We start from the raw sequence: 25,550 nt of genomic DNA on the forward strand, positions 1-25,550 counted from the left end.
TTAGATTACATTGACATTTTAATCAGTAAGGCAGATGCCCTCCAAGATGTGGGCAGGCCTTGTCTAATCAGTTGAAGGCCCCACTATTCCATCCACAGTAACCACCCTCCCTGACAGGCAGGGCCTCCCTCCTCATCTGGCAGACAGAAGTCAGGGCACTAGGGGCTGGAAACCAATTTATAAAACTGGAAGGGCCAAGACAGAAGTGATAGCACCCTGCCAGGGAGGTCAGGAGCAGGAGGCGGTGGCCACAGGAAGTTCACCGGCAACCCAAGGAGCCCTTTCCCCAAATGTCCGTGGGATCTGGGTGCTTGGCAGCCAAGAGGGGCTGTGGCCCTTCACGCTGGACTCGGGGTGCCTGGACCCTCTGGCCCTTCTCACACGGGAAGGAGAGGTTTCTCCCTGAATGGAGGGCAGGGAGGGGCCAGGAGGGGGTGTGGGATCCCACCTCTGCTGAGCCTTCACAGAGGGGGCCCTTGACCTTTGCACTCAGGAAGGAGCCCATGCCAGATGACACTGGAGTTAAGAGTGGGTGAAGACCCTCCGGGCTCCTGAGCGCTAGAGGAAGGTGGTCCTGACATGGTTTGGGAGCAGAGGAGAAAGGAGGTTGAGGTTGGGGAATCCACCCGTTCTGGGCTGGGAAACACTTGCAGACCACAGAGATTTCCAGTGGGAAGTGACGTGGCCCCTCCCTGGCTATGCCCCTGGCTGGCCCCTGCGCTGATCAGAGCCAGACAGTGGGCCACTATCGGGGACCCCCTAGTCCCCCTAGTGATGAGAGAAGACAAGGTGGTGGCAGGGTGGTGGTCAGGCAGGACGTGTCAATCCTTGCCCACTGGCGCCAGGCTGCGAGGGAGCAGCTTGGTGTGGCCAGAAGGCGACAGAGAGGTCCCTGCAGGGGATTCCAGCTTCACCTTGTCCAGGATGGTCTTCTTGATGGCGGCTGGTGACACCTGCTCCTGGTCAGCCATGGACTGCAGCTCCCTGGAGAGGCAGGGAGAGGTTGGGTTTGGAGCACAAGCGTGCACCCAGGAAGAGGGAGCGAAGCCCACAGCTCCCAATGCATCAGCCCTGGGCAATGCTGTCACCCTCATCTCAGCACCTTTATTCCCTTCTGCCAGTGACACACCCCACACAGCTGCTGGGCTCCCCTCACCTTATCCCCCTCTGCCAGCAACACACCCCACACAGCTGCTGGGCTCCCCTCACCTTATTCCCCTCTGCCAGTGACACACCCCACACAGCTGCTGGGCTCCCCTCACCTTATTCCCCTCTGCCAGTGACACACCCCACACAGCTGCTGGGCTCCCCTCACCTTATTCCCCTCTGCCAGTGACACACCCCACACAGCTGCTGGGCTCCCCTCACCTTATTCCCCTCTGCCAGTGACACACCCCACACAGCTGCTGGGCTCCCCTCACCTTATTCCCCTTTGCCAGTGACACACCCCACACAGCTGCTGGGCTCCCTCTCACCTCACTGGAATCAGCTCAGCATCACCAAATCTCCCCGCAGCACCCCCCAGACCTGAGTTCTCATGGCCCCACCACAGGACGTGGGTTTATGCCCGTCTCTCCTGCAGGCTGGAGGTGAGGCCAGGCCCCTCATGTTCCCCTCACTGCTACAGGGTGGCACACGCAGAGTCTGAGAGCGTCTGGACTGCAGAGTGGGCAGTGTGGCGAGAAACACGTCCTCACCCACCCTGCAGACCTGAACTGGGGACAGCAGCTCTCAGCCTGGCTCTGCCTTTGACCAGCTGTGGGATCCCAGGCATACAGTAAACTCTCTCGCCTGCTCTTTCCTTTTTTCACCTTCCATGGAATTTTCCTTGTGCCTGGATGCTGCTGTGTGTCCTGCTAGTCTAACTTAATCCCCCAGCGAGGGCAGGGGGAAGGTGGAACCAGGCACACAGGTTTCCTAACGTGCCTGGCCACCCCGCCACCCCACTGGTGTGGCCCCTGGCTCAAATGACGCTCCTGGCTGTGACGATGGTGGACCTATGTGGGGAGCACAGGGCAGAGCATCCGGGTCCCTCTGTGGATGTCCCCTCCTCGCAGGAAACGGAAGGTGGGGAGGAGCACTGCACACGGTAACCCAGGGAACCTCAGGGCCCCGTGTCCTGCCCAACGCCAGGCCAGAGTTCAATACATATCTGCTGAGTGCATGAATGAGCCGATGTATGCGAGATGGAGGCCTCTGCCACGCAAGGACTGGAGACCAGGGAAGTGGGCAGGGTGGGGGCCCACCGTGTGCGGATGCAGGAGGCCTCCACAGCGTTGATGAGCAGAGAGCGGAAGCCCCCACTCTCCAGCACGTGCAAGGCATGGATGGTGGCCCCACCGGGAGAGCTGACGTTGTCCTTGAGCTGGCCTGGGTGCTGTTCGGAGTGCAGCAGCATCTTGGCAGCCCCCTGCAGCCAGAAGAAAGGCTGACGGCTGTGAGCACCCACCTGCCTCTGCAGGGCACCGCCCCAGCCACTGCAACACCCACTGACTCCCCACTTGGCTCCTCCCAGTGAGGCCCCAGGGCCCTGCAAGGAGTGGCCCCACCAGAGGGTCAGGAAACACACTGACCAGGAGGGCCTGGGCCCCGAGGCGGACTGCCAGGCGCCTTGGAAGTCCCATCTTCACGCCCCCATCAGCCAGGGCATCCAGGGCTGTGAATGCCTGTGGGGAGAAGGCACCCTGAGCCTCTCTCCTGGGCTTCTCCTTCCCTTCTGGGCAAGCTCCAGTTCCCACAGCCTTGGAGCCCTCCACCGTGGCCCTCCCAGGGGGGCAGGGACAGATGTGCCCTGTGGTCCTGGGAAGTGTCCGCCGCTGCCATCTGCCCCCGCGGTCCTCACGTAGGCGGGGCCGCTGCCACTGAGCCCCGTGACGGCATCGATCAGGTCCTCTTCCACCTCTGTGCAGAAGCCCACGCTGCCCAGCAGCTGCTCCAGGAGCCTCCCGTCCTCCACCTGGGCGTGTGTGCCCGTGGCGTACACGGTGGCCCCCTCCCGCACCACGACGGGGATGTTGGTCATGCAGCGGATGACCCTGGGGGTTGGTCGAAACGCTGACAGCTTCTGGAAGAGAAACCAGTGTGTCTGTCTGGCCTTGGATGCAGTGCCTAGATGCACCCACACCCCCCCGAGCAGTGCCCGAGCTGTCCCAGTGGGCCGGGACACTGCAACCCTTTTGCAGATGAAAACAGAAGTACTAGCCGGGCGCAGTGGCTCAAGCCTGTAATCCCAGCACTTTGGGAGGCCGAGACGGGCGGATCACGAGGTCAGGAGATCGAGACCATCCTGGCTAACACGGTGAAACCCCGTCTCTACTAAAAATACAAAAAAAAACTAGCCGGGCGAGGTGGCGGGCGCCTGTAGTCCCAGCTACTCGGGAGGCTGAGGCAGGAGAATGGTGTAAACCCGGGAGGCGGAGCTTGCAGTGAGCTGAGATCCGGCCACTGCACTCCAGCTTGGGGGACAGAGCGAGACTCCGTCTCAAAAAAAAAAAAAAAAAAAAAAAAGAAAACAGAAGTACTGAGGGCCAGGGCTGTAGACAGCCTCTCTCCACACCCCACTAGGCCTGCAGTGCTACCTTCTCTATGGAGCCGATGGTGACGCCGGCCGCACAGGACACCACGATGTGCCTGTCCTCGATGTGGGTGCCTATCTCATCCAGGATGAAGGGGATGATGTGTGGCTTCACAGCCAGGAAGAGCACATCACTGTGCTGTACCGCCTCCTTGTTGTGGGGTGTCAGCTTCACCCCCATCTTCTGCAGGGGGCAACGGGTGGGCTTAGCCTGTTCCTGTGGCTGTCTGCACCCCCACCAAGCCAAGAGCCCCACAGGTAGAACGGCACAGAGAATGATGGAGTTGGGGGTGGGCAGGGCTGGGGGCTCAGGGCTCTGACCACCGCCTTGATGACCCTTCCCACCCAGAAATGGAGGAACTCTGTGTGGAATGTGTCCCTGTTGCAGACAGAAAAGGAGCCTCCATTCACACCACCGCCCTGCCACCAGCCTCGGACTGCCGTCCCCCAGACCCCCGCTCTCCACGTGTGAGTGGTGGTCTCAAGCAGCCCCCAGGTGTGTTCTTTGGCTGCCCGGCTGTGGCCCCACCTGCCAGGCCCCCAGAGGACCCCTCGGAACTTTAACTCTGTGCAGGGAGCTCCATTCCAGAGCAACACCCTCCTGTTACCTGTACACACTCTCACCACCCAGGTCCCAAGAGAAATTGGTGGGGCAAGGAGGCAGGGTCCATGAGACTCCAGCCCAGGGCCCCTGCCCTCACTGGGTGGGAGCACTCCTGCATCTCCACGCCCAGCCCCACAGGGACTGTCTCCTTTTCCCCTTTCACCTGCACCTACCCTGAGGGCAGAAACCGTGGCCAGGTCCATGTCTGGGGAGCTAGCCATTATCTTGTGGGCAGCCAAGATGCCTGAGAGGGGAAACAGTTCCTCTTCATGGCCAGTTCTGGCTTCCCTCCCTCCCCATTCCCAGGAAGAAGAGTAAGACAGCACAGGTAAAGCCCGAAACACACAGAAGCTGCCAGTTCCCCCAGGACTCAGGTCTTGTGACCCAGCCCCCACCTTCAGCCCCCAGCCCTGCAGAAGTGGAAAGGGGCCAGTCTCTCACACGGGGCCTCACCGTCCCCCACCTGGGGACCTACCTGCTGCTGTGAAGCCCTTGACCAGGGCAAAAGCCAGCTGGCCAGCGCCGATGAAGCCCACGCTCATGCTGTCGGGAGACCCCCGGCCCAAAGCCCCCACAGATGGCACCGGCTCTGCGGGATGAGACTGGCAGGATCAAAGCAAGTTAGGAGGGCAGTGCCAGCCTGACTGCTCCTCCCGCAGCCGGGTGCCCACCCGGCTTTCCACTTTGCTGTCCGATGGCCCTGGCCCGCTAACTGCTCCGGATCCCCTAGCCAGAGCGGCGACGGGTCCCGCACCCACCGCAGGGGTAGAGGCTCCGCAGAGGAAATGACTGGGAAGGGGGAAAAGTACGGGCAGGACCCGGCGCCCCGGGGGTCCCCCGTCTGGGCTCCCGCCCCGCCCGGAGCTAGGCTACCGTCGCGCCCCACCCGGCAGGCGCCGCCCACCATTCCCGGAGCCCGACCCCAACCCAGCTACCGTGCGCAGCCCGTCCCCACCCCTCCGCGCCCGCCACGCGGCACCCGCACCCCAGCCCCGCCCCCCTCGCGCCAGCAAATCCGGGCGCGGCCGCCAGGCGCTGGCCAATCAGAGCGCGCGGCGGCGCCAAAGCGGTTGCATCATCCGCGCGCCCCCCCCCGCGCCGTCCGCCGGGCCCCGCCGCTCGCGTGCCCGGGGATCCCCCGACCCCCGGACACACCCCCTCTCAGGCTCGCCGTCCCCTGACCCGCGCTCCTCCGGGTCGCGCTTCCTGGGACCTACCGTGGGGTCCGAGGAAGCGGGCGGAGGGGGCGGTCCGAGGGGGCCCTGCACGCAGGGCTTTGTCTTGGGCCACCCGGACACGGACGCGTCAAGCTGGCGGCCCTGGGCGCGTGGCCGGTGCTCTCTGGGAATCAGTCCCTTCTCCTGTCATCGAGTTTGGAGAAGCCCGGCTGCACCGCGTTTTCTTTCGTGTGTGTGTGTGTGTGTGTGTGTGTGTGTGTGTGTGTGTGCGCGCGCGCGCGGGGGGGGGGGTTGAAAACAATTTGCTAAGTGGAAACATTTTAAATATAACACTATTTCCGCTGGGCGCGTTGGCTCACTCCTGTAATCCCAGCACTTTGGGAGGCCGAGGTGGGCGGATCACCTGAGGTCAGGAGTTCGAGACCAGCCTGGCCAACATGGTGAAACCCCACCATGGTGAAACCCCATCTCTACTAAAAATACAAAAAATTAGCCGGGCGTGGTGGCGTGCGCCTGTAATCCCAGCTACTTGAGAAGCTGAGGCAGGAGAATCGCTTGAACCCGGGAGATGGAGGTTGCAGTGAGCCAGGATTGGGCCTCTGCACTCCAGCCTGGGCAACAAGAGTAAGACACCACCTAAAAAAAAAAAGGAAGAAACGAAGAAAGGAAAAGAAAAGAAAGGCATGACACTGCAGCCACAGGTGTTCTTCTGACTGGGCACACAGTGGTGCTCCGCTAGCAAACACAGGAAGCCCACCCCATCGTGCCCCAGCTCCCATGCGACCCGGAGCATCCTCCAATACCCAAACATCATGCCTGCCCTGGGTTTTAGGGAGAGTGAAGCTCCAGTCACTTCCCCCTGAGAGCATGCTCAGAGTTCATCTGATTCGGGCTCTGGATAGTCAGGGTCCCTGTCGGTGGTGAGATTAAGGGCGAAGTCAGAAGGGATCACTGGCAGCCCATTCCCCTGCCAAGGGGTGAGAGGAGCTACCTTATTTTTTCTGTGCTATATCTTAGATGATGACAGGCTATTCTAGCACATCATTTCAGAAGGCCTGGGACGCTCCTGCCACAGCGGCAGCGCCACGTGTTCTGGCTATCTGTCTACCTGTTCCCCCCACTGTCGACATGTAATGACCACCACCAACACTGGGAGGCTGCTCTGTGGTGGCCATGGGAGGCACTTGTCCAGATGGACAGCTCAAACCTGGGGCACGAAGGCTAGCATCGCCACGGTGCTTTGAGAGCCAAGCTCCCCAGGCCATTTCAAAATCAGTTTTCCCCAAGTGATAACAGCAAGTAACACTTTTACCTAAAAACCCAAAAACCCAAAATGGACAGCCCTCTGGGCCAGGGATACACCATCAACAGCATTGATTCTGAAGGAAGCCTCCCAGCCAGACCTCCCAGCCCTGGGTCTCCTCCCCTTCCTTTCTCTCCCTCAGGACCTTTGAGAAGGTGGCAGAAGGCCACCGGACAGGGAGGAAATTGGGAAGTTGGTGACAATTAACTCGTTTCAGAATTCTGGCCAGCAAAAAAAAAAAAGGAGAGGAGGCTGGGTCCCCTGCAAGACTGGTGCCCAGGTCTCCCCTGAGTCAGGAGGCAGGTGATCCCTGTACCCCTCCCCGCCACTCTCAGCCAGCAGCAGGCCCCACAGCTGACTGCCCTTGTCTGAGATCTGCCATTGACCCACCCCCTCTGAGTAAAGGACGTCGGCCAGACCCTGTTTGTTGGCTAACGTGAGCAAGACCCCTCCTCAGGGGCCAGCGAGGCCCTTTCCTTATATTCTTCATGGCAGCAACACAGGCCTGGTTGTGGGGACCGCCATCCAAAAGGAACAACAATGCGTCTGTCCATTGCTGTGTCCGGGGCCTCTCGAGACCCCCAGATGGGCATGGGGGAGGAGGTGAGCGCTGCAGGCCTCTGGGAGGGATGGGCATGAGCCACAGGCCTGTCAGAGCCAGGCTGACCTGTCACCCCTCTGAGGCAGAGGACACTGCCTGCCCCTTCCCCAGGAGGCTGCTCAGACCCTCAGGAGCCCAGCCTGCCCTGACCACAATCCTGGGCCACTTCTTCCTCAGCCTTCCCCCACAGCATGCTAGGAGGGGCCGCCAGGAGGGGCAGGTGCCCACAGTCCCCTCAGAAGAGACTGCTGGTCCAGAGGCAGGGTGCATCTAACTGTCAGCATTTATTTCCTGCTCAAGGACGTCAGTGGGACCCAGTCAATGGGCTGAGGGGCTGTTGTGCCCCTGCCCACCCGGCCTGGACTCAGGGGCGGCCAGTGGGTCAGCTCCTGGCTGGTCCAGGCTGGGCTTCTGTGCAGGAGAAGCTGGCTGGAGCGTGGAGGATGATAGCCTCGGCGTCAGGAGTGTTTGGGCAACTGGACCCTTGAGCAGAGGCAAGCAGTGCCCAGACTCTGTGTCCAGCGGCTGTCCTCAGCTGGGCTCCCTCCCAGTGCCACAGAGGCCCACAGTGCACAGATGCCCACCCGGCCACTGCTGATGCTGCTTTGTCACAGCTGATGGAGGGTGTCCAGGTGGGGCTCTGTGGCTATGGCAGAACCAGGTCCTCTCCGTCCACTGTGCACTTGGCGCCGCTGGGCTCTGTAGGCTCTTCCAGGCCACCTGCACCACTTCCAGCCGGCAGACACCCCGGAGGCAGCCTGCTTCCAAAGGCTGTGGCTACTAGCCCGGAGGCTTCCCAGACATGGGTGGGAGAGGCTCGTCCAGATTTCTGGCTCCTCTGTGAGCCGGCACAGCTCCCCCAGGCAGGCCCCTCTTCGCAGGGTTCTGGGAGCTGCCTCTCTGAGCCAGGAGTGGTTCCGGCTCCACACGCCCCTCCCTCCCCTTGATTGGCCCAGCTGCTCTGCTGGGTGTCTTTCCTCTGAAAGTCATTCATTTTTCAGCTTGCCTTACCCAGCTTGAGTGTGGTCTCCAGACACTCACGGAGGTACTGGGTGCCTCGCAAATCCTTCTGGCCTCAGCGTCCCCAGCTGCAAAATGGGTCACAACAGCAGCGGCTTTAAAGTTTTCCCTTATGTTACAGTGACCAGCACTGAGCCCCAGGAGCGCCGGGAAATGCTGAGAGAGAGAGAGCTGGGGATTAGCCTAGGTGAGGCTCTCCCCTGCGTCTGCTCAGGGCCTCAGCCCTGCTGTCCTGCCCCTGTCCCTCCGTTCCTCCGTGAGCCCAGCCTGGAAGTCGGGGCACGACCTCTCCCGTTGTACTTCATCTGCCCTGAGCCCGCGACTTCCCTCCTACTCGCTACTTGACACCTCGGTTCACCTGAGTTTCCCTTGCAGGGCCTGGAGCTGCTGGCCAGAGAGCAGAGGTGGGCGGGCTGCCGATGTGGGCTACAGGCTGGGCACGAAGCGAATCCTCTGGGAGTAGGCGAGGTCAGCGACGTACAGGAGCAGGTTGACATAGGTGAAGATGGCCACCACCAGCTGGCTGTCCCAGGGACAGCTGCCTCGAACACAGTCAGGGGGCCGTTTGGGCTCGCCATACTTGGGATCGAAACAGAAGACTGGCCAGATCACGGCGGCACTGAGGTACAGGAGCACAGCCAGGAACGTGTACACCACCACCAGCCGGTCAAAGGGGCAGCCCAGGCCCCCTGTGTGGCCCATCACACTCAGGGCCACCACGGCCACTGTGGCAAGGAAGCACAGGCTATAGACGGCCACGCACCACTGGGTGGCCACATAGCGTCCGTAGCGGCTGTCGTGGGCCAGCGCCCCAAAGATGATGCAGGCCACGAAGGCCTGGACAATCTTGAGGAGCCCTGACACTGTGGCCATGTAGCTGGTCACCTGGCCGGGCCGGGCCCGTGTCAGGGCCACCTCCACGGCGTAGGCCAGAAAGAGGAGCCCGGCGAAGACACTGGCTGCCAGGCGGAAGTCCCTGGCAGCACAGCCGGCAGGCTCGGGGGGACACTCCCGCCGGGCGAAGTACAGCGGGTACAGGACCGCAGCCGTGGCACACAGCAGGGTGGCCAGCATGGCGAAGGCGGCGGTGAAGTTGCCCCAGGAGAGCCGCAGGCAGCCGTGGAGCCGTGTGAACTCACAGGCCACCACCAGTGCGGAGACAGCAAAGCAGAAGCCCCAGGCGGCCATGCAGAAGGTGCCCTGGACACCCGTGAAGCCGCCCCGGTGGGCCACCAGGCTGAAGGTGGTGCAGCCAAAGGCCAGCTGCAGCACGCGGGCTGTGCCCACAGGGGACGTCACGGCGCCCAGGTGCAGGTATGCACTCCCAGGGGGCTCCATGGCGCTGCCCATCTGGCCAGCCACGTTTCCGGCTCACACAGTGCTCCAAGGCCCTGGGGTCCCTGCTGGATCAAGACCCCTCAGTTCCCTGCGGTAGTGGCAGGTGCCCGCAGCCTGCAGAGGCGGTGACGATGGTGACATTGCAGCAGGGCAGCCTCTCTGCTGCCTATGTGAGGCGGCCCCCCCCAGCACTATAAATAGACAGCCGTGATCAGAGCCCTAGAATAGCAGCCCACATGCCTGTCCCCATCTTAGAGAGACATCTGACCCCTGGTCCGCTGTGGAGCCCCTGCCGGGACCATTAACCCATTGGCTGCTGGCACCACCCCCACCTCCGCCTCCCGCCGCCTCCCGCGCACCTGCATCTGTCAGTCTGGTGAGTTGGTTTCACAGCTCTTGGGGGAGGGGGAGGGAGAAGGAGGGGAGCAGAGAGCGTGAGGGTCCCCACGGGGTAACCCCAGCTCCAGCAGCCTCCAGGGCCAGCTGTGTGGGGGAGGGGTGTAGGAGGCGGGAGGCGGCAGCCAGGGCTTGCGGCGGGTAGGGGGGTTTCCCCAACACTTACCCCACCTCTTCCGGATGGCCGTGTGGTTCAGAGCCTGCGTGGGCTTCAGGATCCTGCTGTCATAGCCTGAGGTTCACAGGGCTCTACTGTGGCCATGGGGGGAGCAGAGCGTGGAGACCGTGGCTCTACTCCCCAAGCCCCCCTCCCCACCCTCATTCTGTCTTGTCCCTAACCTGCCTGGGGCAGAGACGTTTGACTGTTAGTTACTGTCTGCAGGGGCCGTTCCGGGGCTCTTCACTTGTTCTTCACATTAAACACCTAGAAAAACACTCAACTCTTCCCTTTTTTTTTTGAGACTTGCTGTGTCGCCCAGGCTGGAGTGCAATGGTGCGATCTTGGCTCCCGCGTTCAAGCAATTATCCTGCCTCAGCCTCCCGAGTAGCTGGGATTACAGGCGTGAGCCACTGCGCCCGGCTAATTTTTTTTTGTATTTTTAACAGAGACGGGGTTTCACCATGTTAGCCAGGCTGGTCTTGATCTCTTGACCTTGTGATCCGCCTGCCTCGGCCTCCCAAAGTGCTGGGATTACAGATGTGAGCCACTAGGCCCAGCCCCTCTTGTTTTTTCAAGACAGGGTCTAGCTCTGTCACCCAGGTTGGAATGAAGTGGTGAGATCATAGCTCACTGTAGCCTCCACATCCCAGGCTTAAGTGATCCTCCTGCTTCAACCTTTTTATTTATTTATTTACTTATTTATTTATTTAACCATTTGCAGTCACTCCCAAATCTTCCATTTTTAAACTAAAATATGAAATGTTTTTGAAAAGAAAAAAAAGATTTCTTTTTTTTTTTGAGACGGAGTCTCGCTCTGTCACCTAGGCTGGAGTGCAGTGGCCGGATCTCAGCTCACTGCAAGCTCCTCCTCTCGGGTTCACGCCATTCTCCTGCCTCAGCCTCCCGAGTAGCTGGGACTACAGGCGCCCGCCACCTCGCCCGGCTAGTTTTTTTTTGTATTTCTTAATAGAGACAGGGTTTCACCGTGTTAGCCAGGATGGTCTCGATCTCCTGACCTCGTGATCCACCCGTCTCGGCCTCCCAAAGTGCTGAGATTACAGGCTTGAGCCACCGCGCCTGGCCAAAATTATTTCTTACTAAATTTTAAAGTTTTTTCTTTTCTTTTCTTTTTTTTTTTTTTTGAGACGGAGTCTTGCTCTGTGCCCCAGGCTGGAGTGCAGTGGCGTGATCTTGGCTCACTGCAAGCTCCGCCCCCCGGGTTCATGCCATTCTCCTGCCTCAGCCTACTGAATAGCTGGGAATACAGGTGCCCGCCATCACGCCCGGCTAGTTTTTTGTATCTTTTAGTAGAGATGGGGTTTCACGGTGTTAGCCAGGATGGTCTCGATCTCCTGACCTCGTGATCCGCCTGCCTTGGCCTCCCAAAGTGCTGGGATTACAGGCTTGAGCCACCGCGCCCGGCCAATTTTTTCTTTTTTTGAGATGGAGTTTTGCTCTTCCCAGGCTGGAGTGCAATGGCGAAATCTTGGCTCACTGCAACCTCTGCCTTCCGGGTTCGAGCGATTCTCCTGCCTCAGCCACCCTAGCAGCTAGGATTACAGGCGCCTGCCACCATGCCCAGCTAAGTTTTTGTATTTTTAGTAGAAACGGGGTTTCACTATGTTGGCCAGGCTGGTTTAGAACTCCTGACCTCAGGCAATCCACCCGCCTCAGCCTCCCAAAGTGCTAGAATTACAGGCGTGAGCCACTGTGTCCAGCTTTGTTACTACAAAGAGAAACAAAAATTGCCTGTAATTGCATCACCTGGATTCAACCACTTTGAACATTTTCTGGTATATCCTTGTAGGTATTTCCTGAATGTTTTACTTAGAAAAACTGAAATCCGCAGAAGGGCTATAAAATAGCATGACAAACACTCATATACCCTTCATCTCGTCATGTCTGAGCTCTCTCCCACCAGACACTTAATTAATTCTTCGATTATGACGATGTGACCTTAGATTTCACAGACCTGGTCTTCCTTTTTCTTTTTTCTTTTTCTTTTTTTTTTTTTTTTTGAGACGGAGTCTCGCTCTGTCGCCCAGACTGGAGTGCAGTGGCCGGATCTCAGCTCACTGCAAGCTCCACCTCCCGGGTTTACGCCATTCTCCTGCCTCAGCCTCCCGAGTAGCTGGGACTACAGGCGCCCGCCACCTCGCCTGGCTAAGTTTTCGTATTTTTTAGTAGAGATGGGGTTTCACCGTGTCAGCCAGGATGGTCTCGATCTCCTGACCTCGTGATCCGCCCGTCTCGGCCTCCCAAAGTGCTGGGATTACAGGCTTGAGCCACCGCGCCCGGCCTCTTTTTTTTTTTTTTTTTTTTTTTGAGACGAAGTCTCACACTGTCACCCAGACTGGAGTGCAGTGGTGCAATCTCAGTTTACTACAACCTCCACCTCCCAGGGTAAAGCAGTTCTCCTGCCTCAGCCTCCCGAGTAGCTGGGACTACAGGCATGCACCACGATGCCCAGCTAATTTTGTAGTTTTAGTAGAGATGGTGTTTCTCCATGTTGGTCAGACTGGTCTCGAACTCCCGACCCCAGGTGATCCAACTGCCTGGCCTCCCAGAGCGTTGGGATTACAGGCGTGAGCCACTATGCCCAGCCTTAGAACATTTTTCGATTAGCAGAAAAATTGACCAGGTAGTGCAGCCTCCCACACAGCCCTTACCTAGCCTTCCTATGGTTAACCTCCTAGTGAGCTATGGGGGGCGGGCTTTGTTACAGCTAATGAATCACAGCCGATACTGACACATTGTTGTTGACTAAGGCTTGCACTTGATTCCTATTGCCTCAGTTTCACTTGCTGTCCTTTTCCTGTCCCAGGAGCCCATCCCGGACCCCATAGCACACTCAGTCCTCAGGTCTCAGGCTCCTCTCGGCTTCCCTCGTGTTCGATGACCGTGGCAGTTGTGAGGAGCGCTGGCAGGTGTTTTGGAGTGTGTCCCTCTGTTGGGATTGGTCTGATATCTTTCTCTTGGTTAGACAGGGGATATGGGTTTTGGGAGGAAGACCGCAGGGTTGAAGTCCCGTCCTCATCCCGGCCTGTCAAGGACGTATGCTCTCCACCTGCCAGGTCATGGGTGGGGCTGGCCTGGGTCACCTGGCTGACTCAGAGCCTGTCAGGTTTCTCCACCGTGAAGTCCCCCTGTTCACATGGTGCCGTTTGTGGAGAAGTCACGATTTGCAGCCCCCAAGGAAGAAGTGGGGGGTTAGGTTCCCCCTCCCTAGGGGCAGAGTGTCTGCAAAAATTACGTAGAATTTTTCTGCAAAGGAGACTTGTCTCCTCCCCCGTTTATTTGTTTGTTCAATGATGTGTCTATAGCAGCGTGAATTTACAGATGTTTATACTTTGTTGGTGGTGGTAGTTTTTTTTTTTTTTTGAGATGGAGTCTAGCTCTGTTACCCAGGCTGGGGTGCAGTGGCATGATCTCGACTCACTGCAACATCCACCTCCCATGTTCAAGCAATTCTCCTGCTTCAGCCTCCCGAGTAGCTGGGACAACAGGTGCATGCCACCATGCCCAGGTAATTTTTGTATTTTCAGTAGAGACGGGATTTCACTATGTTGACCAGATGGTCTTGATCTCTTGACCTTGTGATCCACCTGCCTTGGCCTCCCAAAGTGCTGGGATTACAGGCATGAGCCATCACGCCCGGCCTGTTGTTGTATTTTTGAGACGGAGTCTCGCTCTGTCACCCAGACTGGAGTGCAGTGGCACGATCTTGGCACACTGCAACCTCCGTCTCCTGGGTTCAAGTGATTCTCCAGCCTCAGCCTCCTGAGTAGCTGGGCTTACAGGCGCTGGTCACCACACTAAGCTAATATTTGTATTTTTAGTAGAGATGGTGGTTCACCACGTTGACCAGCCTGGTCTTGAACTCCTGACCTCAAGTGATCCACCCGCCTCAGCTTCCTGAAGTGCTGGTATTACAGGCGTGAGCCACCGTGCCTGACTGGGTGTTTATAGTTTGGATTAGAATCCAGAGCTACGGGGGCTCTTGTGGTCTGCTGGGCTCCCCCGACATGCTTCCATCAGTGTGTGTGAGTGTGTGTGTGTGTGTGTGTGTGTGTGTGTGTGTGTGTAAGCACTTCCTTACTTTTTGGCACTACAAGATATTCCAGGTTCAACCTGTGTATTTCCTGTGATACTGTGATATAATAAAAAATGAGGCCGGGCACGGTGGCTCACGCCTGTAATCCCAGCACGTTGAGAGGTTGAGGCAGGCAGATCACCTGAGGTCAGGAGTTTGAGAACAGCCAGGCCAACACGGTGAAACCCTGTTTGTACTAAAAATACAAAAATTGGCCATGCGCGGTGGCAGGCGCCTGTAGTCCCAGCTACTCGAAAGGCTGAGGCAGGAGAATGGCGTGAACCTGGGAGGCAGAGGTTGCAGTGAGCCGAGAACGCGTCACTGCACTATAGCCTGGGCGACAGAGCAAGACTCCGTCTCAAAAAAAAAAAAAAAAAAAGGCCGGGCGTGGTGGCTCACGCCTGTAATCCCAGCACTTTGGGAGGCCAAGGCGGGCGGATCACGAGGTCAGGAGATCAAGACCATCCTGGCTAACATGGTGAAACCCCGTCTCTACTAAAAAATACAAAAAAAAAAAACTAGCCGGGCGAGGTGGCGGACGCCTGTAGTCCCAGCTACTCGGTAGGCTGAGGCAGGAGAATGGCATGAACCTGGGAGGCGGAGCTTGCAGTGAGCAGAGATCGCGCTGCTGCACTCCAGCCTGGGTGACAGAGTGAGACTCCGTCTCAGAAAAAAAAAAAAAAAAATTGGCTGGGTGTCTTGTTACATGCCCGTAATCTCAGCTCCTGGGGAGGCTGAGGTAGGAGAATCAGTTGACCGCAGGAGACCGAGGTTGCCATGAGCTGAGATCGCACCACTGCACTTCAGCCTGGGTGACAGAGTGAGAGAGACTCTGTCTCAAAAAAAAAAAAAATTAGTTGGGAGTGGTGGTGCACACCTGTAATCCCAGCTACTTGGGAGGTTGAGGTGGGAGGATTGCTTGAACCCAGGAGGTTGAGGGTGCAGTGAACTGTGATTATGCCATCACACTGCAGCCTGGGCAACACAGTGAGACCCCATCTCTGAAAGTAAATCAATAAATAATAAAATGAGGAAAGTACTTCCCTGCGTTCTGTGTCACTCCAGCAAAGTCACCAAACTGGAGGAGGGGCCATGGGAACCTCAGTTGGCCCAAAGGTGGGTGACACCTGCTACATTTGGCCGTCTGTCCTCAGGTTCCACATCCAAGTATTTAAGAAATCTCAAACTGAAAATACAAAATATACTGCCCCAGCATGGTGGGTCACGCCTGTAATCCCAGCACGTTGAGAGGTTGAGGCAGGCAGATCACCTGAGGTCAGGAGTTTGAGACCAGCCAGGCCAACATGGTGAAACCCCGTTTGTACTAAAAATACAAAAATTGGCCATGCGTGGTGGCAGGTGCCTGTAGTCCCAGCTACTCGGAAGGCTGAGGCAGGAGAATGGCGGGAACCCGGGAGGCAGAGGTTGCTGTGAGCTGAGATCGTGCCACTGCACTCCAGCCTGGGTGGCAGAGCGAGACTCCATTACAAAGAAAAAGAAAAGAAAATACAAAAAACAAAAATAAAATAGTAAATAAGGCTGGGTGCGGTGGCTCATGCCTGTACACCCAGCACTGTGGGAGGCTGAGGTGGGTGGATCACCTGAAGTCAGGAGTTTGAGACCAGCCTGACCAACCAACATGGTGAAATCCCGTCTCTACTAAAAATACAAAAATTAGCCAGGCGTGGTGGTATGTGCCTGTAATCCCAGCTACTCCAGAGGCTGAGGCAGGAGACTCACTTGAACCTGAGAGGTGGAGATTGCAGTGAGCCGAGATCATGCCACTGTACTTTAGCCTGGGTGACAGAGGGAGACTCCATCTCAAAAATAATAATAATAATAATACAAATAATACAAATTTAAAAAACATTATGATGTAACAACTGTTTACATAGAATTTACATAGCAGGTGTTATAAGTAATCTAGAGGTGATTTGAGTCCACAGGAGGCGGTGCAGAGGTTATATGCAAAGAACATGCCATTTTGTATCAGGGACTCCAGGCTTGTGGATTTTGGTGTTTTGGAGGTCCTGGATCCCATCCCCCAAGGATACAAAGGGACAGCTGTACTTGGGACTGGCATCAGAAATGGAGGACACGCTTGTGGGACTGAGACCTTAGCCTGCAGGATCGGATACCGTCTGCAGGGAGAAAGTGTCACAATGGAACAGGGCTGGAGGACACCCAGCGCGTGTGGGCTGGAGACTCACTTGGCGTTTGGGGAAAATCCCCACACACATTTTGGTGACCAGAGTTGAAGTGTTCTGTGTTGGATGTTGACTGTTGAGTATGTGAGAGCAGGGAAAACACTGTTTTTTTTTTCCTGTCTCAGACACCAGCCCAGCCCTGGAGTCAGCCATGTTTCTCCCAGGAACCTGGTTCCTTATGTTGGGGGAATGGCGTCAGAGACCAAGATATGGGGCCAGGCACATTTTTTGCTACTGCGGTATACATTCACAAATATTTTTATTTTTACTTATTTATTTATTGAAGATGGGGTCTTGCTCCGTTGCCCAACCTGGAGTGCAGTGTCATGATCTCAGCTCCCTGCAACCTCCGCCTCCTGGGTTCAGGAGATTCTCCTGCCTCAGCCTCCTGGGTAGCTGGAATTATAGGCACGGAGCACCACACCTGGCTAATTTTTCTATTTTTAGTAGAGATGGGGTTTCACCATGTTGGTCAGGCTGATCTTGAACTCCTGACCTCAGGTGATCCGTCCACCTCGGCCTCCCAAAGTGCCTTACCGGAGCGAGCCACCGCGCCCGGCGGGCTTTTTTTTTTTTTTTAAGTACAGAGTTTAAATTTGCAATGGATGTTGTCACACAGTGGAAGTTCCCTGCTTCCGGTCCCTGTGTAGCAAAGGCTACGCCTCAGCCATCGCTGCTAGAAGAGACACGGCTCAGTGTTGGGTGAATGTCCTGAGTGTTTTCATTCCGGAGAATGAAAGGTATCAACCGTCCTGGGAAAGGTGAGAAGTCAGCGTGGACAGCCCGGGGTGAGAAGTCAGCGTAGACAGCCTGGGGTCACCGTCACCACGGAGCTACAGGCCAGCGTCCTCTTCGTGTCCTAGGGCTCGTTTTGTCCCTGGTCCTGCAGGAAAGTGTGGCACCAATTGACCGATTGACCGTTAGGTGAGCTGGGCCTCTCTCTCTTTCGGCACAAACGTGGGAAGAAAGGGTTTATTCACTGGTGAAATCCCTTTGGGCCCAACCCACAAGTGTCCTGTTCAGTGAGCCTGGTCCCTCGACATACCACCATCCGCCCTCAGGTCCCTTTCAGCCACCTCAGAGGAGCGAACGTCACGGCTGCTGGACCGCGGTGCTCAAGCCAGAGTTGGCCAGGAGCCAGCACCTCGCATGTGGTTCCCCAGCTCCGACAGCACCGCAGGCCCCGCCCTCCCAGCAAAGGCCATAGCCCTCCCCAGACAGGGCGACAGCCAGGCCTCTTTCGGGTCTCCCAGCCCCCTCTCCCTCCAGAGCTCTGTCCTTGTGGGGAGTCCTGTCCGAGGCCCTGCCTGGAGGTTTGGCTCTGGAGGCCCCGAGGAGGAGACCACCAGACTCCCCAGACCCCTTCTCTCACCTCCAGCCCTTGGTCTCCACGTCTCTGACCTTGTTGTCTCCCGTGGCTGCTGGGACTGCATGGATTCCCACCAGAGACTACATAGGAGCCCAGAGGGGGATGGTGGACAGGCCACTTGGCTCTGCCTGGGGTGGCAGACACCTGCCCATGGGCACCAGTCCTTCCCGGGTATTCTCAGGCCCAGGGGGATCGTGGACAGGCCACTTGGCTCTGCCTGGGGTGGCAGACACCTGCCCATGGGCACCAGTCCTTCCCGGGTATTCTCAGGCCCAGGGGGATCATGGACAGGCCACTTGGCTCTGCCTGGGGTGGCAGACACCTGCCCATGGGCACCAGTCCTTCCCGGGTATTCTCAGGCCCAGGGGGATCGTGGACAGGCCACTTGGCTCTGCCTGGGGTGACAGACACCTGCCCATGGGCACCAGTCCTTCCTGGGTATTCTCGGGCCCAGGGCAGCCCTGACTCATTGGCACAGAGAGTCAAACCCCAGGACATGTCCCCAGGGCACAGGGTCTCTACAGTCCTGGTCACTCTGGGAATGGAGCTGTGGCCGCAGGGCAGGTGTGAAGCTCAGGCTGGCCTGGCCTCAGCATCCTCCTCTAACCCTTATGGTCACACTGCCTCTCTGGGCCTGTTTCTTTGTAAACTGGAGTATTTTATTTTATTTTTTGAGTCAGAATCTTGCTCTGTCACCCAGGGTGGAATGCAGTGTGTGATCTTGGCTCACTGCAACCTCTGCCTCCTGGGTTCAAGCAATTCTCATGCCTCAGCCTCCCAAGTAGCTGGGACTACAAGCACCTGTCACCACGCCCAACTAATTTTTTGTATTTTTAGTAGAGATGGGGTTTCACCGTGTTAGCCAGGATGGTCTCGATCTCCTGACCTCGTGATCTGCCCGCCTCAGTCTCCCAAAGTGCTGGGATTACAGGCATGAGCCACTGCGCCCGGCCTTTTTTTTTTGGTATTTTTAGTAGAGATGGGGTTTCACCGTGTTGCCCAGGCTGGTCTCAAACTCCTGGTCTCAAGCAATCCACCCACCTTGGCCTCCCAAAGTGCTGAGATTACAGGCATGAGCTAGTGTGCCTGGCCTGTAAACTGGCATTTATAATGAAACCTACCTTGTGGGGCTACTTGGGGATCACATAACAATTGGCATGAAATGCTTTGCTTAGAAAGCTCCACCCACAACGGTGCCCAAGGTTGGCGTTGGTGTGACCTCGGTATTATCAAAACTACAGAGATGTGTGTGTGTGTGTGTGTGTTTCGAGACAGAGTCTTGCTCTGTTGCCCAAGCTGGAGTGCCGTGGCACAATCTCGGCTCACTGCAACCTCCGCCTCCCGGGTTCAAGCAATTCTCCTGCCGCAGCCTCCCAAGTAGCTGGGATTACAGGTGTGTGCCCCCACACCCAGCTAATTTTTGTATTTTTAGTAGAGACAGGATTTCACCATGTTGGCCAGGCTGGTGTTGAACTTCTGACCTCAAGTGATCCGCCTGCCTCAGCCTCCCAAAGTGCTGGGATTACAGGCGTGAGCCACCGCGTCTGGCCTGGTTTTTTTGTTTTTTTTTTGAAACAGGGTCTTGCTCTGTCACTCAGGCTGGAGTGCACTGGCACAATCACTGCTCACTGCAGCTGTGACTTCCCAGGTTTAAGCGATCCTCCTACCTCGGCTTCCCGAGTGGCTGGGACCAGAGGTGTGCATCACCACCCCCAGCCAATGTTTTAATTTTTTTTTTTTTTTTTGGAGACGGGTCTCCCTATGTTGCCCAGGCTGGTCTCAAACTCCTGGGCCGAAGCGATCATCTCACCCTGGCCTCCCAAAGTGCTGGGGAGACAGGCTAGAGCTTCATGTTCTTGTCCCAGGAATCCCACATCTGGGGTTTAGCCCACAGACGTACTCGCCCTTATGCAATGTGATGACCACACGACAAGGCTGTGCACGAGCACCCTTTGCACCTGAGTGTGCAGGAGAGCCCCCCGCAGGCCCTGGACTGTCACACCTGTGGCAGCTTGCTGCGCACCCTGAGATACAGTGTTAAGAGGAGGAGACACCAGTGTGTGATGTGTAGCCATCTGTGTAAAAGAAAAAATTGCACGCATGTCAATGTGTGTGGGCGCAAGTCACCCAGGTGCCGAGGCAAGAGACCGAGGGCACGAACTGTTCCAGTCTAATAAAATATATAAAACAACAAGAGATATAGTAGATCTAGATCATACACATGATTATATATGAATATCATTAATCATTAGTTTGTAACAATTACTCTTTCCTCCAATATTACAATAATCCCCGCTCTACAATCATAACCTAGGAAAAACCAGGCCACACAGAGATAGGAGCTGAGGGGACATAGTGAGAAGTGACCGGAAGACCGGAGTGCGAGCCTTCTGTTATGCCCGGGCAGGGCCACCAGAGGGCTCCCTGGTTTAGCGGTAACGCCAGCGTCTGGGAAGACGCCCGTTGCCAAGCGGACGGTGGTCTAGTGGTAGCGTCAGTGCCAAGAAAAACCACCCGCGACTTAGCAGACCGGGAAAGGGAGTGTCCTTTTCCCGGGGGGAGTTTAGAGAAGACTGTAGTCCTCCCCTTCTTGTGGAGGGCCTGATATCAGTCAGACCCACCCGCAGTTATCCGGAGGCCTAACGTCTCCTTGTGATGCTGTGCTTCAGTGGTCACACTGGTTCACCTTCATGTTCCATCCTGTACACCTGGCTCTGCCTTCTAGGTAGCAGTAGCAAAATTAGTGAAAGTACTAAAAGTCTCTGATATGCAGAAATAATGGCACATAGGCTGTCTCCTCTCTCTCTCCTCTCTTTCTTTTTTTTTTTTTTTTTTTTTGAGACGGAGTCTCGCTGTGTCTCCCAGGCTGGAGTGCAGTGGCGTGATCTCGGCTCACTGCAAGCTCCGCCTCCCAGGTTCACGCCATTCTCCCGCCTCAGCCTCCCAAGTAGCTGAGACTACAGGCGCCCGCCACCACGCCCGGCTAGTTTTTTGTATTTTTAGTAGAGACGGGGTTTCACCGTGTTAGCCAGGATAGTCTCGATCTCCTGACCTCGTGATCCACCCGCCTCGGCCTCCCAAAGTGCTGGGATTACAGGCTTGAGCCACCGCGCCCGGCCTCTCCTCTCTTTCTCTCTGCATCGTCTCCCAGGCAGGGAAGGGCCCCCTGTCCAGTGGACACGTGACCCACTTGACCTTACCTATCTTTGGAGATGGCTCACACTCCTTATCCTGCCCCTTTGTTTTGTATCCAATAAATATCAGCGCAGCCTGGCATTCGGGGCCACTACTGGTCTCCGTGTTTTGGTGGTAGAGGTCCCCTGGGCCCAGCTGTGTTTTCTTTTCTCTCTTTGTCTTGTGTCTTTATTTCTACAATCTCTTGTCTCTGCACATGGGGAGAAAAACCACCGACCCTGTGGGGCTGGTCCCTACAAATGTGTGCACCTGTTTACTGGAATTTTCACAAAATGATCTCTGGGAATATCCACAAGGTAGCGCTGTTTGCCCTTGGAAGCAGAGCCAGGGAGCCTGGGCTGGGGGGGAAATGGGCATTCACCTTCATACCTTCTGCGTCTTTTGAATTTTGAACCATGTGCACGAATGACCTGGTAGAAATAAATAAAATGCAAACGTCTAAGGAATTGTCAGCTGGGTAGGAAGTGTTCTGGGTTGATAAGAGTTTTGAAACTAGGGGCTGGGCGGAGTGGCTCACACCTGTAATTCCAGTACTTTGGGAGGCCGAGGAGGGCGGATCACCTGAGGTCAAGAGTTTGAGACCAGCCTGGCCAACATGGCGAAACCCCATCTCTACTAAAAATATAAAAATTAGCCGGGCATGGTGGTGCATGCCTGTGATTCCAGCTACTCGGGAGGCTGAGGCAGGAGAATCACTTGAACCCAGAAGGCAGAGGTTGCAATGAGCTGAGATTGTGCCACTGTACTCCAGCCTGGAAGATACAGCAAGACTCCGTCTCAAAAAAAAAAAAAAAAAAAAAAAAAAGGTTTTGTTTTGTTTTCTTTTGTTGTTTTTTGTTTGTTTGTTTTTTCTGAGACGGAGTCTCGCTCTGTTGCCCAGGCTGGAGTGCAGTGGTGCAATGTCAGCTCAGTGCAACCTCTGCCTCCTGGGCTCAAACAATTCTGCCTCAGCCTCCTGAGTAGCTGGGATTACAGATGCATGCCACCACACCCAGCTAATTTTTTATATTTTTGGTAGAGACAGAGTTTCATCACATTGGTCAGACTGGTCTCAAACCCCTGACCTCGTGATCTGCCTGCCTCGGTCTCCCAAAGTGCTGGGATTACAGGCTTGAGCCACTGCGCCTGGCAAGAATTTTGAAACGACGGCCGGGCGCGGTGGCTCAAGCCTGTAATCCCAGCACTTTGGGAGGCGGAGACGGGCGGATCACGAGGTCAGGAGATCGAGACCATCCTGGCTAACACGGTGAAACCCTGTCTCTACTAAAAAATACAAAAAACTAGCCGGGCGAGGTGGCGGGCGCCTGTAGTCCCAGCTACACAGGAGGCTGAGGCAGGAGAATGGCATAAACCCGGGAGGCGGAGCTTGCAGTGAACTGAGATCGGGCCACTGCACTCCAGCCTGGGCGGCAGAGCGAGACTCCGTCTCAAAAAAAAAAAAAAAAAAGAATTTTGAAACGAGACAGAACCAGGGATCGCATAGCTCTCTGAATGTGACAAATGCCTCTGAGTTGCTCACTTGGAAATGGTTCGTCCTATCTTATGCGAATTTTTTTTTTTTGAGACGGAGTCTCGCTGTGTCACCCAGGCTGGAGTGCAGTGTCTGGATCTCAGTTCACTGCAAGCTCCACCTCAGCCTCCTGAGTAGCTGGGACTACAGGTGCCCGCCATCTCGCCCGGCTAGTTTTTTGTATTTTTTGTATTTTTTAGTAGACATGGAGTTTCACCGGGTTAGCAAGGATGGTCTCAATTTCCTGACCTCGTGATCCGCCCGTCTCAGCCTCCCAAAGTGCTGGGATTACAGGCTTGAGCCACCGCGCCCAGCCTGTTATGTGAATTTCTTCCCAATAAAAAATATAAAAAGGGGCCAAGTACAGTGGCTCACACCTGTAATCCCAGCACACTGGGAGGCTGAGCAGCCAGGATGGCTTGAGCCCAGGAGCTCAAGACCAGTCTGGGCAACAAAGGGAGATTCCACCTCTACAAAAAATTCAAACAGTAGTTGGGTGTGGTGGCGCGTGCCTGTAACCCCAGCTATTCGGGAGGCTGAAGTGGGGGAATTGCTTGAGCCCAGGGGTTCAAGGCTGCAGTGAGCTGTGACTGTGCCACCGCACTCCAGCCTCGGCAACACGAGATCCTGTCTCTAAATAAATGAATAAGTAAAAAGAAACGCAGCTACTACCACCCGCCCTGGGAAGTGGGCACCTGCGGAAGGGTTGAAGGGAAGCAGGGCCCCTCCAGGAGACCCTGCTCTGAGTCTGTGCATCCAAGAAGGGGTCGGAGCTGGGGAGTCCCCATGGCTCCTCCCTGGGTCTCCCTGCTGCCCTGGGGCCAGGGAGGGGAGGGAGAGGTGTGAAGCGTATGAAGCAAATAAACACGCCAGCAGTGAGGTTCTTTTTTGTCTCTTTTTTAAAAATCATTTTTAAAAAGTTACAAAACAATATCATTCATCATATATTTCTTATTTTCCTTTTTTTAAAAATTAAAGTAATAAAAAAGTCACTTTATAAAATAATATAAAAGGGCTTGATGGGCGGGGCCAGGTGGGGGCTGTCTGAGCTGGTGGGCTGAGGAATCCAGTGCTTCTCTTCTGGCTCCCCACTCATCATCAGGAAGGGCCCCCAGGTCACAGCTGGGGATGACAGCAGGTCCTTTTTCTCTGGCTGGGCTGTGGGAGAGGGGCAGGGAGGGTGGTGGGCAGACCCAGGCAGAGGGACGGCTGGGGCCCTGTCCTGAAGAGATGGGAGGGCCTGCTGGTGGGGGTGAGGTGGCACTGGGGCAGCGGTGGCTGGGCCCCTCAGTGCTGGCATCTCCTCCAAACGGTCCGCCTAGCTTCCGTCGCTCGGCAGCCCCAGCAGCTTGCTGGGCTCCGGTCCCTGCTGCTGGGCCACCGTCTGCACGTCGAAGCCCATGTGCATGAGGAACTGGGCCACGTTCATCTCTTGCCCCGTGAACTGGTCTCGGACGGTGGGGCATGAGGGGTTGCAGTGGGGCCAGGGGCAGCTGTCCACCAGGTGGACGGGGCAGCCCTTGAGGGGGGTCTTGCTGTTCTTGTGGCTGTCATGGAGGCTCCTGTCCCAGCAGTGCAGTGCTCGGGGCAGCGATGTCCCCTTCACCTGGACATCGGTCCAGTGGCTGCAGAGGAAAACCAGGCGGGTCACATGGAGGGAGGGGCATCAACACTGAGGCGGCTTTTTTTTTTTTTTTTTTGAGACCAGGCTGGAGTGCAATGTCATGATCTTGGCTCACTGCAACCTCCGCCTCCCGGGTTCAAGCGATTCTCCTGCCTCAGCCTCCCGAGTAGCTGGATTACAGGTGCCCGCCACCATGCCCGGCTAAGTTTTTGTATTTTTAGTGGAGACAGGGTTTCACTACATTGGCCAGGCTGGTCTCGAACTCCTGACCTCAGGTGATCCGCCTGCCTCGGCCTCCCAAAGTGCTGGGATTACAGGCGCGAGCCACTGTGCCCAGCCCAGGGCTGAGCCTTAATTCTTGCCATACAGCTGTTGGTACAAGTGGCTCTGGCACCCCTACAAGGAAATCCCGCCCCTAGAAGGGCCAAGAAGAGGCCCATGGGAGGCCAAGTGCGGTTGAGGAACCTGTGGACTTTTTTTTTTTTTTTTTTTTTTTTGTGTGTGAGACGGAGTCTCGCTCTACCGCCCAGGCTGGAGTGCAGTGGCCGGATCTCAGCTCACTGCAAGCTCCGCCTCCCGGGTTTACGCCATTCTCCTGCCTCAGCCTCCCGAGCAGTTGGGACTACAGGCGCCTGCCACCGCGCCCGGCTAGTTTTTTGTATTTTTTAGTAGAGACGGGGTTTCACCATATTAGCCAGGATGGTCTCGATCTCCTGACCTCGTGATCCGCCCGTCTCGGCCTCCCAAAGTGCTGGGATTACAGGCTTGAGCCACCGCGCCCGGCCACCTGTGGACTTTTTAAGTTGATGTCACGGACACAAGCTGCCCAGAGCAAGGACACTGACCTCCGGATGATGATCTCATGGGAGAGGCAGGCAGGGGCAAAGCTGGCTCTGTTGGAGAGGAGAGAGTGGCTTGTGAGCTCCCCAACCCCTCAGCCCCTTTTCCACCCCCAGTCCCCTAGAGCTGTCCCCAGCCTGGCCATCGCCCCTTCCTGTTGCTGTGGCTGCCAGCTGCTCCTCTGACCCGGGCCTCCCCCTAGTCAGCCAGCTCCCGGCTGACCCTTATCCCTTTGTGCCTCAAATCCCTGCCCAGAGTCCACCTCTTCCAGGCAGGCCCTCCCAGGTGGTGGCAGGAGGCTGTCCCAGACAGGCAAATATTCTGCTACTATCCAGAACTCTACTTTTATTTTGTTTTGAGTTGGGGTCTGGCTCTATCGCCCCAGCTGGAGTGTAGTGGTACAATCGAAGCTTGCTTGCCTCCCGCAGGCAAGGTTAGCTCACTGTAACCTTGAACTCCTGGGCTCAAGTGATCCTCCTGCCTCAGCCTCCTGAGTAGCTGGGATTACAGGTGACACTACCTGTATAATTTTTGTATG

At 56.5% G+C, this 25,550-nt stretch overlaps 3 protein-coding genes and 2 long non-coding RNA genes across 21 annotated transcripts in view; 2 read left to right on the forward strand and 3 right to left on the reverse strand.

Annotated features, from left to right (window-relative positions):
* On the reverse strand, positions 1–10,511 carry PYCR1 (pyrroline-5-carboxylate reductase 1). Of its 12 annotated transcripts, none has more exons than XM_074020954.1 (10): positions 10,354–10,511; positions 10,181–10,246; positions 5,396–5,992; positions 4,654–4,780; positions 4,352–4,422; positions 3,579–3,758; positions 2,843–3,064; positions 2,574–2,666; positions 2,247–2,410; positions 1–984 (listed from the first exon to the last, which is right to left on the reverse strand). In XM_074020954.1, the coding sequence occupies exons 4-10, from the start codon at positions 4,718–4,720 to the stop codon at positions 822–824; spliced, it is 960 nt and encodes a 319-aa protein (XP_073877055.1). In that variant the 5' UTR covers positions 4,721–4,780; positions 5,396–5,992; positions 10,181–10,246; positions 10,354–10,511; the 3' UTR covers positions 1–821. The 12 variants fall into 12 exon arrangements, with proteins under 12 accessions (XP_073877055.1, XP_073877054.1, XP_073877053.1 ...); XM_074020953.1 differs by having other exon boundaries at positions 10,181–10,263; XM_074020952.1 differs by having other exon boundaries at positions 10,181–10,266.
* Positions 3,943–5,702, forward strand: LOC141408872 (uncharacterized). Its single transcript, XR_012426346.1, has 2 exons — positions 3,943–4,070; positions 4,485–5,702. It is a non-coding gene; the product is annotated as an uncharacterized lncRNA (long non-coding RNA).
* On the reverse strand, positions 7,526–10,511 carry MYADML2 (myeloid associated differentiation marker like 2). 4 transcript variants are annotated; one of them, XM_065532149.2, is made up of 3 exons: positions 10,354–10,511; positions 10,181–10,246; positions 7,526–9,809 (listed from the first exon to the last, which is right to left on the reverse strand). In XM_065532149.2, the coding sequence occupies exon 3, from the start codon at positions 9,628–9,630 to the stop codon at positions 8,707–8,709; it is 924 nt and encodes a 307-aa protein (XP_065388221.1). In that variant the 5' UTR covers positions 9,631–9,809; positions 10,181–10,246; positions 10,354–10,511; the 3' UTR covers positions 7,526–8,706. The 4 variants fall into 4 exon arrangements, with proteins under 4 accessions (XP_065388221.1, XP_065388220.1, XP_065388219.1 ...); XM_065532148.2 differs by having other exon boundaries at positions 10,181–10,263; XM_065532147.2 differs by having other exon boundaries at positions 10,181–10,266.
* The window catches only part of LOC141408870 (uncharacterized), a 17,958-nt gene continuing 2,279 nt past the window's right edge, over positions 9,872–25,550 (forward strand). Inside the window, exon 1 of the long non-coding RNA XR_012426344.1 lies at positions 9,872–9,994. This is a non-coding gene — a long non-coding RNA (uncharacterized lncRNA). The remainder of the gene's footprint in view (positions 9,995–25,550) is intronic.
* NOTUM (notum, palmitoleoyl-protein carboxylesterase) overlaps positions 23,425–25,550 on the reverse strand; it is a 9,433-nt gene continuing 7,307 nt past the window's right edge. For all 3 annotated transcript variants that reach the window (XR_012426341.1, XM_045376455.2, XM_005585288.3), the window contains 2 exons: positions 25,018–25,065; positions 23,425–24,173 (listed from right to left, as the gene is read on the reverse strand). Coding sequence is in view for 2 of the 3 variants with exons in the window: in XM_045376455.2 (XP_045232390.2) it covers positions 23,867–24,173; positions 25,018–25,065 (355 nt within the window). In the remaining variant the exon portion in view is untranslated. The remainder of the gene's footprint in view (positions 24,174–25,017; positions 25,066–25,550) is intronic.

The sequence above is a fragment of the Macaca fascicularis genome, chromosome 16 (genome assembly GCF_037993035.2).
Source record: "Macaca fascicularis isolate 582-1 chromosome 16, T2T-MFA8v1.1".
Taxonomy (NCBI): Eukaryota; Metazoa; Chordata; class Mammalia; order Primates; family Cercopithecidae; genus Macaca; species Macaca fascicularis.